The sequence below is a fragment of the Octodon degus genome, unplaced genomic scaffold (genome assembly GCF_000260255.1).
Source record: "Octodon degus isolate 3935 unplaced genomic scaffold, OctDeg1.0 scaffold00153, whole genome shotgun sequence".
NCBI lineage: Eukaryota > Metazoa > Chordata > Mammalia > Rodentia > Octodontidae > Octodon > Octodon degus.
Window position 1 is genome coordinate 6,076,199 of NW_004524729.1, and position 10,897 is coordinate 6,087,095.

At 55.9% G+C, this 10,897-nt stretch overlaps 2 protein-coding genes across 14 annotated transcripts in view; one reads left to right on the forward strand and one right to left on the reverse strand.

Annotated features, from left to right (window-relative positions):
* The window catches only part of Ppp6r2 (protein phosphatase 6 regulatory subunit 2), a 94,714-nt gene extending 87,424 nt beyond the window's left edge, over positions 1 to 7,290 (forward strand). For 4 of the 7 annotated variants that reach the window (XM_023702466.1, XM_023702468.1, XM_023702470.1 and 1 more), the window contains 8 exons: positions 121 to 178; positions 454 to 578; positions 798 to 949; positions 1,773 to 1,929; positions 2,033 to 2,121; positions 2,923 to 3,115; positions 5,093 to 5,340; positions 5,420 to 7,290. In XM_023702466.1, the coding sequence (XP_023558234.1) occupies positions 121 to 178; positions 454 to 578; positions 798 to 949; positions 1,773 to 1,929; positions 2,033 to 2,121; positions 2,923 to 3,115; positions 5,093 to 5,340; positions 5,420 to 5,472 (1,075 nt within the window). In that variant the 3' untranslated portion in view covers positions 5,473 to 7,290. Of the gene's footprint in view, positions 1 to 120; positions 179 to 453; positions 579 to 797; positions 950 to 1,772; positions 1,930 to 2,032; positions 2,122 to 2,922; positions 3,116 to 5,092; positions 5,342 to 5,419 lie in introns of all 7 variants that reach the window. The other 3 variants (XM_023702467.1, XM_023702472.1, XM_023702471.1) reach the window with 2 other exon arrangements.
* Positions 7,291 to 7,372: 82 nt separating this feature from the next.
* The window catches only part of Sbf1 (SET binding factor 1), a 30,701-nt gene continuing 27,176 nt past the window's right edge, over positions 7,373 to 10,897 (reverse strand). For 6 of the 7 annotated variants that reach the window (XM_004642423.1, XM_004642422.1, XM_023702461.1 and 3 more), the window contains 5 exons: positions 8,967 to 9,074; positions 8,680 to 8,888; positions 8,093 to 8,180; positions 7,889 to 8,020; positions 7,373 to 7,810 (listed from right to left, as the gene is read on the reverse strand). In XM_004642423.1, the coding sequence (XP_004642480.1) occupies positions 7,712 to 7,810; positions 7,889 to 8,020; positions 8,093 to 8,180; positions 8,680 to 8,888; positions 8,967 to 9,074 (636 nt within the window). In that variant the 3' untranslated portion in view covers positions 7,373 to 7,711. Of the gene's footprint in view, positions 7,811 to 7,888; positions 8,021 to 8,092; positions 8,186 to 8,679; positions 8,889 to 8,966; positions 9,075 to 10,897 lie in introns of those variants that run through there. The other variant, XM_023702465.1, reaches the window with a different exon arrangement.

Consider the following 10,897-nt stretch of genomic DNA (forward strand, 5'->3'; position numbering starts at 1 on the left):
CGGGTATGGCTTGGTGCCCCTCAGGGGACAGCTGATGTCCAACTGCTGATCCAGGGCACCCAGGCCTGCCAGAACAGTGTCAGTGAGGAAGCACTGAGGGAATCCTCTCTGTTCTTGCAGTGCCCCGTTTGACAGGATTGCAGAGATCAACTTTAATATCGACACAGATGAGGACAGTGTGAGTGACTGGGACTTGGGGCCGAGTGGGCAAGTCAGAGACATTGTTCCAAAAGAGGGACCACGCGTGGCTCAGGCTTGCCACACGTGGTCCTTGTTCTTGGAGGTGGATGGGGATGTGGTGGGCCCTGAGCCAGTGTGTGCGCTATGTGTATACAGAGCCACATGCCAGCCAGGCTGGGTCTAGTCTTGGGAGCTGAGCTCCATAAGGAGCCATGGGGGCCTTGGCCTCTCCAGGCACTGCAGAAATTAGTCTGTGTGTTCTGTATCTTGCAGCCCAGCACAGCTCTGTTTGAAGCCTGCTGCAGTGACAGAATCCAGCCCTTTGATGATGAGGAGGAAGAGGACATCTGGGAAGATGAGGAAACTCGTAGTACTGCCCGGGTGATGGCCAGAGCCAGGTGTGGGGCCCAGCTGCCCTCCAAAACCTGGTTGGCACCAAGCAGAGCTCAGGCCCAGGGAGGTGGTAGCCTTTCTTTCCTCAGGAGACCAGAGCTGAGGCTGGGAGGCAGGCAGCACTTCTCTGCACAGTCTTTGCTTGCTCTGGGCCTCATTGCCTCGCCAGTGTTAGGTGCCCATCGGGGCACCAGGCAGATCTGACTGTGCCCTTGTCCCTCCAGGTTTGGAGCCCCACACAATTCAGAAAGCTGCTCCAAGAATGGTGTGGAGCATGATGGCCGGGACAGGAAGGCAGGCTCAGAGGCAGACGGGAACAAGCCTGGAGCAGTGATCCCCCTGGCTCTTGCACAGAATGAAGGCTTCTCCTCAGAGGGTAACTCAACAAGTAGTGCCGGGGACCCTGCAGGGAACTCTGTGTCAAAGGCAGGACATGGGGCCTGGCCTGTGCATTTCGGGGGCTTCTTTTGGAGATTCTCCATCCCCAGCTACTCATGCCTGCAGCCTGCATCCCCCTCTGCACATACCTTTATTCAAGCATTCCTCGGACCAGCAGCTTCTAGCTATTCTCCCACTGTTCTGGGTGAGAGATGTGCTCTGTGCTTTGCTTACCAAAGAGTGGCTCCCATCAGTCCCTTCGGCTGTGGTCACTTTCAACTGCACCTGCACAGTTGGCGTCCACTAGTCTCTTGAAGGGTTGCCCCAGACGATGTGGATGTTGTGTGTCTTGCATAGCCCGACTACCCTCAGACATGTTCCACTGCTCACCCACGCCACACTGCACCTCCAAGGCGGCCTCTGGGTGGTACTGACATAGCCAGGACATGAGGAAGAAAGAAGGGCCTCTTAGGGCAAGAGCGTCCAGCAGAGGTGGCCCCACTTTGGTCAGAGTCCATCTTGGATTGGACTAGGTGGGACAGGGTGGGGTGCAGCCACATCACCTCTAACACTGAGCCCTCTTAAAGGCTCTCAGGAGGGAGACCTGTAGAGGACTTGCTGAGGACATTAGCAGCCACATGGCTGTGGGTGGCTTTCCAAGAACTTTAACACCAGTCTCCCCTCTTCTGGGAGCTCCTGAGGGTTGCTGGTGAACATACCTGGGGCACTGTGCAGACCCCTTTTGAGGCCCAGCTGTGTCCTGCTCTGCTCTGTGGAGTGCCCAGCCTGCTCACTCTGCCCACTGAATCTCCTTCTGGCAGATGCTGCATGGACAGCCGTCTTTGATGAGCCCGTGAGCCCGACAGCCCCAGCCCCAGGAGCTGCGAGGGACGTGGGTTCTAGTGTGTGGGCAGCTGGCGCCTCGGCCCCAGAGGAGAAAGGCTGGGCCAAGTTCACCGACTTCCAGCCTTTCTGCTGGTAATCAATGCATCAGCGGTGTGCAGGGTTGTGCCAGGAACTGCCTCTTGAGACCTGGAGCCAACTGACCCGAGGACTTACCCTGTCCTCATCTTCATTGCAGCTCAGAGTCAGGGCCCAGGTGCAGCTCTCCTGTGGACACAGACCGCAGTCATGCTGAGAGTGGCCCCAGCCCCAGCCCAGAGAAAGCCTGTGAGTAGGACCAGTGCAGCTACCGCTCAGCCTCCTACTGGGGGACCTGGCCTTGCCCAGTTGCCAGGTCTTTGGCAGGCTACCCCCACCATTGGAGTCAGTGGAAGTCACCAGGGCCAAGCAACTGCCATGTCTTGGTGCTGATACCAGGTTCCTAGACATGTGTGGGATTGAAACTGCCATTTCCAGACAGTGGAACCCCTGTCCTAGGGATAAGGAGAGCAGCAAGTCCAGTGAGTGCCTCAGAGCCAGGTCTGACCCAGCTGCACGGCCTAGGTCTGCACTCTGTATCCTGGGCAGCAGTGCTGGGGCTCCGACAAGTTGGAAATGATAGGCCACTGGCAGGAAGCTGAGCTGGGCCCTGATCAAAGTTCCTGGCCCCCATCCTCACACCCATTGGTCAGACAGGCTCCAAAGCTCCAAAGATGGGGCCTAGAACTCCAGATAGAATGACAGCTGCCACCTGACACCTCTGTCCTGGGTGCCAGGCTTGAAAGGGATAGAGGCAGTGCACATGAAACTGAGTGGGATCCTTCTCAGAGCCTCTGCTGCTTCATCCGAGAAGAGCACACGTCCTTCTGTCTTCTGGGGAGGGGATACTGCCCGTGAGGATGACACACAGCTCTTCAGGAGTTGTTGTGTAGACTCTCCCGTGCCCTGATGTGCAGTAGGTTGTACAGGAGGTGCTTCTATGTCACATGTTGTGTGCTGCTCACAGTGGTTTGGGGACCCTGAGGCTACAGTAACTGTCCTCTGTGGCCCTTCCATCTTCATGAGCATCACAGCCTCTTTGTTTTACAGTTGGTCCTGCCCCCCCTTGTGCCTGGAATGTGTGTGTCACCAGGAAGGCCCCCCTGGTGGCCTCGGACAGCAGCAGCTCTGGGGGTTCTGACAGTGAAGATGAGGAAAAGCTGGCTGCCACTGCAGAACCTGTGAGCTCAGGCCTTGGCCGGGAGGCACCCTCACCACCCAGGAAGCAGGATACTGTGGGCAGGTGTGTGGAGTGGCACCACATCCTAGGGCCCCCAGCCAGCGCCCACTGTGACCTCAGCTCCCTGCTCCCCTGGCTGCAAGTAGAGGCTAGGCCAGGGTTCCTCCTTGTTGCCCTAGTGGCCTTGTGGCATACACAGGTTGTGCCGGGGCACACTAACTCCTGTGCATCACAGTGAGGCTGGACAGGGTACCGGCTTCTCTTCCCTTGGCATAGCGCCTGCTTTCTGTTGTGAATGGCTGAAGAGACAGGCTGAGTGTCTCAGCAAGGGCCCCCTAAGTACAGAAGCCTTGATCGTAGAGACGAGCTGGGTTCTGTGGGGCTCCTGAACCTCACCCACCACTTCCTTGCTGGAGGCCCATACTGGCCACATAGTGTTTGCCCACCTACACCCTGATACCTGACGCCCTCCAGTGGGGTTTCAGGACTATGCACTAGGGCTCAGACCCCAACTTGGAGGCACAAGCAGCTTGTAGATACTCTTTTGAGGTACCCAGAGCCCTCCCTAGGGCAGGACATGAGGAAGAGAGAAGAGACAGGGCTATCTCCATGCAAGGAGGTCAGCATTATTCCTCTCACCCAGGAAAGGCCCTGGAATCCATTACTGAACAGATCCCCCAGCCTTTGGTGAGGTGGGGTTTGGGACATATGGGACTAAAGAACTGGGAGCTAGCAATGGAAACAGGGTCACAGGTACTTCCTGTATGATCAGGGATATCCCTATGGCTGGACCCTCTCAGGAGATGATGAGGCTTCAGCCTCACAAAGCCCTGTATCCAGGGAGGACCTCTGTACCTACTCTGAGCCAGCTGCACCCATGGTTCCCAAGTACTATCCCTGCTTCTGCCTGCCCGAAGATTGGTGAGGGCCCCCAACCTGGCTGCCCACACCTACCAGCTTGCAGGGACCTCAGGCCTGCACCCTGGCCTGCCTTCCCCCTCCCTTGGTCTTGGAGGGTGCCCAGTAGTGCTGGGCTTCAGCTCAACCCCCATCCCCCAGCAAACCGTGAAGAGCTTTCAGTGATAACAGCTAGTTGTGCTGTGGCGCACATGCCACAGGTTTGGTACCACTACCCTAAGCCATGTTCCAGGGACCCTCCCTAGATGGGGATGGCCTGTTGGAGCTACACCTGCCCCAGGGGATTTGCAGCAGGGGCAGGTATAGCCTTGGGATAGTGAGTCCCACATACCTGCCTATACACCACCATGACTAAACTCCTTGGGTTGGGAGTACACATAGGCCCCAGTAGACTGAGAATTGCTAAAATTCTGTGTGTGTGTGTGTGTGTGTGTGTGTGTGTGTGTGTGTGTGTGTGTGTGTTTGGGGGGGGTTGAATTTACTGTGTAGCCCAAATTGGACCCAAACTTGCAGCAATCCTCCTGCTTAAGCCTCCCAAGTGCTAGAATCACTAAAATTCTTAAAACCTTTACCCTTCCCTAAGTTCTTCCTAAAATTTGCTTAACCGCTGTAAAAAGCAGGTGTCATTCTACAAAGTTGGCTACTTTTCTCCATGGCCGGCTGTAAAACCTCCCACTCACTTGTACCACTGCAGTGGTCCCAGCCAAGCTGTGGGGGATTTGCTGCCCCCACTGCCATTTGGCTGTCCCTCTCGGGGGCAGGAGGCCCAGCCCTCATCTGCTGCTGGTGATGGGTCTGGTCTTAGGGTGCCTACTTGCCATCTCTTTCCTTTGCCACCCTTGCAGTGGCTCCATCACCCCTGTATCTAGAGCAAGGCCCGTGTGGGGCACACATCAGAGGTACCCAGGGCTTGGACTGTGTGGTTCCTTACCAGGTCCACACACAGCTTTGGAGGACCAAGGTCAGGGGGTGGGCTGCTTGTCTTGGTGTTTGGGACACGGCAGCAGAGCCACCTAGCTAGGCATGGATTCCAGGCCAACCCACAGGAGGGCAGGCGTGGTGGGGGCAAGTGCTGTGCTTCTGGGCCAGCACTGAGAACTAAAGCCCACATCTGCCACCCAGGGCTGAGTGTGCAGGCAGCACACCACCAGACTCTGCCTGCCCTGTGCCCTCGAAAGTGCCCTCTGTCCTGGCCACGGCTGTGTCTCTGGATACAAGCATGGCCACTCCAGCAGTGGACAAGGCAAGTCCTCCTGCAGCCACCCCAGCAGTGTCTACTGCAGTAGCTGTAGCAGTCCCTGCAGGGCCCATCACGAAGGTCACCAAAGTCCCAGCCACAGTGACCACCCTCGGGACTGTGACAAAGGACAGGTGAGCAGTGGGACAGGAAGGGCAAAGTAGGACGGGAGGGCCCCGCAGGCCCAAGTGCTCCAACCCTGCCTTATTTCTACAGGGAGACAGATGGCCCGCCCGGAGGAGCTGCCTTAAATGGTCCTGTGTAACGCTGCTGCCACCAGCCGTGGCCACCCTGGCCAAGCTACACCCTTAATCAGAAAACTACCTGGTGATGCAATTCAGTTTTTTTAATTTAATTTTAAAATAAATGCTGCATTGATAAAGCTGGCAGTTGGAACCAGTAGGATGACCCAGCTTGCGTCCCTGCTGCCTGGACACTCAGTGCTGCTCAAGGATGAGGAGGCAGCTGGCCGCACCGCAGGCCCATCGCAGCAATAAAGTCTTAGGTGTTTGACCTCTGCCTGCAGCAGTCAGGACGGCCTAGACCCCGAGACGCCACCAGGACCTGATGGGCAGGAAGGGTGTGGGCACGGAGGCTGGATCTCTGCCATCATTTGTATCAGAACTGAGTTTTGCACTTTGTATCCAACTGCAGCATGGGAGCCCCCTGGCTCAGGGCAGAGGTGAAGGTGTGGGTTGGGGAAGCCCTGACTCCCATAAAGACAAAGACAAAGGGGTCAGACCCCAGGGTCACACAGCCTGGTGGCCCTGGGAACTGGCATTGAACCAGCATGTAAATTCAGACTGCCTTAAAATTCCCCTGGGCCTGGTGGGGGTATCCCGGTGGACATGTGCCAGATAGGACTGGCAGGAACGGACCTCAGGAACCAAGAGCAGCCTAGCAGGGCACTGGGGGCACCAGGCTGGGCCCATGCTGTCTAGAAAGGTCTAAGCATCTTTGATCTGAGTCTTATGTTCTGAGATCTGACAGGGCACCCCAATAAAAGTTGCACCCTTCTTCCTGACAAGCCCGTGTTTTATTAAGCTCCAGGCCCATGCCCCAGCTCAGCACATGGGGCATGTCTTCCAATACCTTTTCTGCCACCCCTTAGGGTTACGCTTTGATGAGGGTGGGGAAGTAGACACTGAGCTTGTGGTTAAGAAAAGCTCCGGCTGAAGCTGAGAAGCCCAACATGACCAGGTCGGGCCATGGAACCCAGCTCCACCTACAAGGAAGGACTGGTCACCAAGTGACAGCCAGAAGGGGAGGCAGCTTGACCCCCATCCTGTCCTTAGTGGCCCCACAGGTGGGGCAACCAAGTGCCTTCAGCTCATCTCCCAGCTCTCATCCATTACTCCAAAACGTAAAATCAGGGAACAGGCCCTTCCGCTTGCCTCAGCCTGCGCCTTTAGTCAGGGTCTCTCTGCTTGGCTCCAGGATGTACTGGAGCACTTAGCTCAGGCTGATGAGGTCTGTGGGTTCTCAGCATCAAGCCCTGCATCTTCACTGGTGTCTCCCCATTGCCACACGGGTGCCCACCTGCCAGCTGCAGGCCGTTCTGCCGTGGCTACCACACCCGGCCCCTACCAACACTGACCTCCACTGGCCGTGCTCCTCCACTCACCACTGGCTGCCAGGACACAGCAGCCACATGGGCAGGTCCAGGCCAGTTCTGTGGGACTCAGGTACACAGAAAGGCAGAGCTCTGAGGTGGACAACTGGGTCCCAAGGGGAGACCCCAGGCATGGGGCTAGGCAGGTGTCTGCAGCTAAAATTCTCAAGAACTGAGACTGCCAGGTGTCTGGGTGTCGCCCCATCACTGCCAGGCAGTGTCCCTGCTGCCTTGAGGACTTTCCCCACTCGCCCTCCTGGGCTTGGCATCTGCTCTGAACCCAGGGCAGTTCCAAGAGGCTGGGCAGGTGACTGGTGGGCCCTCTTCACTACATACGCCTCCCCTTGCTGACCAGACACCTGGGGGCCTCCCTTGCTGGCAAAGCAACGCCAAAACCTCCATGAGCTGCGAGACTCCTAGAGCAAAGCCACTCCGTGCCAGCCCATTAGCAACCTGCTGGGCCCAGGACGGGTCAGGGACCCTCTGAGCAGGAATAGACATGCCAGGCCTGGAACGACAGCTGGCATGGGGTAGGGCAGGAACACAAGCACACCGTTAGTTCTCTTTATATAGACTCTGTTCTAGAAACTGCCTGTGGCTGGCCGGCCGGGGCCAGCACACAGGCGGGGTGGAGGGGCAGACTATTTACAGGCCCGTCACAGGGCTGTACCATGGCCATGACCCGGCACGGTGCTCAGCCATGACACCACAATAAGTTAGAGCCGGCCGGGCAGGCATTGGGCGGGGCGGGGGCTGTACACACAAGTGCTGGGGGCTCAGGGCCTCAATACTGTCGAGGGCCGGGGCTGTAAACATGGCCGGGGCGGCCTGCCCACCCCTGGTGGTCTGCAGTGACCGGAAGCGGAACAGCCTGGGCAGGGCTGGGGGGGCATCAGGCGTCCGACAGGCAGCTCTGGATCCGGTCCACCCACTGCTGGGCTGAGGGCACATCCTGGGCACAGAAGCAGTAAACTCGACGCGTTGTCTTCACCTAGGGAGGGTTGGTTGTGTTCTACTGGTGCCCTCACCACAGGCCCTTCCCACCCACCTCCCAAACCCCAAGGCTCACGTCAAAGAAGGCCTTCTCGTCCACAGTCTTAGGGGCACCCATGGTGGGTGTGCCTGGCCCCACAGCCTCCACCTCTGCCAAGTCAATGACACCCTTGCACTCTGTGTCCACACGATGGTCATAGTAACGCAGCTGGGAAGGGGACACAGAGTCATGCCCAGCCTGGCCCCGTCAGTCCCCACCTCCCTGCCACCGACTGCTCACCTGATGCTTGGTCTTGTCCAGGACAAACCAGCGGGCCTTCCAGGGCTTCATGAAGGCCCCCTTCTTATACAGCGTGCCCTCGTAGGACCTGCACTTGCACAGCCAGGCCCGGGCCACCTCAGTGCCCAGCCCAGCTGAAGTCCAGCAGTTCCCCCACCTGCTGTCTTTGCTGGGTAGAGCCCCTGCCCCTGCAACTGACCTAATAACCTGGGGCTGCAGGCCTAGGGACAGAGGGCTCTCCAGGAAAAAAGGGAAGCGTCCCCTTACAGTTAATGTGAGATGCTGGGTCCCCTGACACCAGAGCCTTGAGTCTCGGAAGCAGCCTCATATACAAGGCAGACACCCACAAAGAGAAGGGATACTCAGATGCGGGTCTGTGAGGTGACCATACAGCATGGACCACCAAGCTTACCCAGCACCAGCCTTACCTGATGAGTACCCCAAGTTCCCTGTCCCTCAGCCCTGCCACTCAAACCTTTCCAGCCAATAAAGTGACTGCAATCTGCAGGACCCACCTCCCACCTGAGAAATCACCTCCCAGGGTTGGCTCAACAGGCCCAAGTGGCAGCAGCCAGCAGCCCTTGTACCTGTTCTCGCTCTCGGCTGTCTGGAACTGGCTGTACAGGGTGCTAGTGCTTCGGCGGGCAGCCTGGCGGGCAGATGCGGTAGAGCTACTGCTCTGGTCACTGTCCAGGCTGAGACTCAGGGTGGAGCCCATGGGCCCCTCCTGCAGGTACACGCCCAGCGAGCGGCGGTGGTGAGGCACACTGGACACGAGCAGGGAGCTGGGGGTACCCTGGGACCAGAAGAGAGGGGCCTAGGTCAGCTGACCCCTGGCAACACACTCACCCCAAGCTCCACCTCCCCTACTCACACGTCCATCTGGCCGAACTTCTAGGCGCTGAGCAGCTTTCACACGGTCCCAGGTGTCCTTCCAGCGCTCAGGAGGCCGGCCTAGTTCCGTCTCCAGCCGCTGCAGCTCCTGGAGAGGATCAGTGGACATTCAGAAAGGCTACCTAGAAGCAAATATCCAGCTGGGCATGGTAGCTCACGCCCACAATCCCAGTACTGGGGAGGCTGAGGCAGGAGGATCATTGTGTGGTCAGGGCCAGCCTGAACTACAAAGCAAGACCCTCTCTCTCTAGAAGAAGAAAAAAAAAACCAAAAACCAAATCCAGAATAGAGCATGAAAAGACAAAAAGATGTGGGAAAGAGATACTGTGAAAAAAGATGTAAAATGTGTACTACAATACAGAAGGTAGAGTGGGAAAAGGAGAGACAAAAGAAATAGAAAAAAATATATATTTGGGGAGAAAAAAGTTGCAAATTTTTCCAGACCAAGGCACCAGCACCAAACAACATAATCAAGTAGCACTACATACTCCAAACAGGATCGGCTAAACACATCACTCATACACACACACACACACACACACACACACACACACACACACACAGAGTAGGGTCTAGCTCAGTGATAGAGCACATGCTTAGTACATGAGTCCCTGGGCTTAATCCTTAGTACAAAAAAAGCTAAAAAACAAAACAAAAAAACCAATGCTTCCCTCAAAAGAGCAACATAAAACTGTAAGATGAAGTCAGAACAGAAACATGGGTTACTTCTGCTTCCAGCCAAGTTAGATAAATTAGTCACTAGACTTCCAGAAGCAAGCAGGTATAGCAAAGAATAGCAAACGACAAAGCCAGGCATAGTAGTGCATTTCTGCAAGCCCAGCACTCAGGAGGCCGAGGCAGGACTGCCTTGAGTTTGAGGCCAGCCTGTTCTGCACAGTGAATTCAGGTCCAGCCTGACTTATATAGCAAGACCATAAATCAAAAGAGGAGTGGAGGAGAGGAGAAGGGAGAAGAGGAGAAGGGATGGCAGGGGAGGGGAGGGAAGGGGAAGAGAGGGGAGGGGAGGAGAGGGGAAGGGAGGGGAGGAGAAAGGAGGGGAGGAGAGAGGAGAGGAGGGCAGGGGAGGAGAGAGGAAGAGAGGGGAGGGGAGGGGAGGAGTAGAGCAAACAATGGCTTCCAGATGTTGGACAACTAGCAGCCCTACAACTCATCCAAATGTCTATCTGACCCAGGTGTAGGGAGGTGTAGGAAGCAGCTTTGTTGAGCTAAGGAGGCAGAGACAGGTCAAGGGGGGCGGCTAGGGGCTATATGACAGAGGGGATACACGAAGGAGCCCCAGAAACCTAGAGGCTGCCATAGCCTGTGGCCAAACTAAGCTACCCTAGGCAAAGCAAGACGTCACAAGGCCTGCCAGAGAACACCCAGCAGGCCTGATGTTACTATAGCGCTAGATGATGTTGAGACTGAACAGCCAGAGCAGTAAGATCTCACTTAAGTCAAGACACTGCCAGAGAAGGACCCTTGCAACATGAGCTCATAGAGTTTCTGCAAACTCACCAGCCGCAAGCAAGAATAAACCCAATATTCTTTCAAGGGCAGCAAGATCCTGGTCCTCAACAATATAGAGATTCACAACGTCCAATTTACAATAAAAGACTAGAAAAGCGACAAAGGAAATGAAACAGACACAGACTCAGATAAAACGCCTTCCCCCACCTTTTTTTTTGGTGTGTTTGCGGTACTGGGGATTGAACTCAGGACTCTGCACTTGCCAGGCAAGTGCTTATTCTACTGAGATAAAATGTGTTAGAAATTATACACAAGAAATTTAGAAGTTATTATAAACATATTTCAAGGCTTTAAAAATTAATGTAATGGTTGAACAGATGGGAATATCTCATAAAAATTGTTTTTTAAAAACCAGGCTAAGTCCTAGCCCAGGTCTGGTGA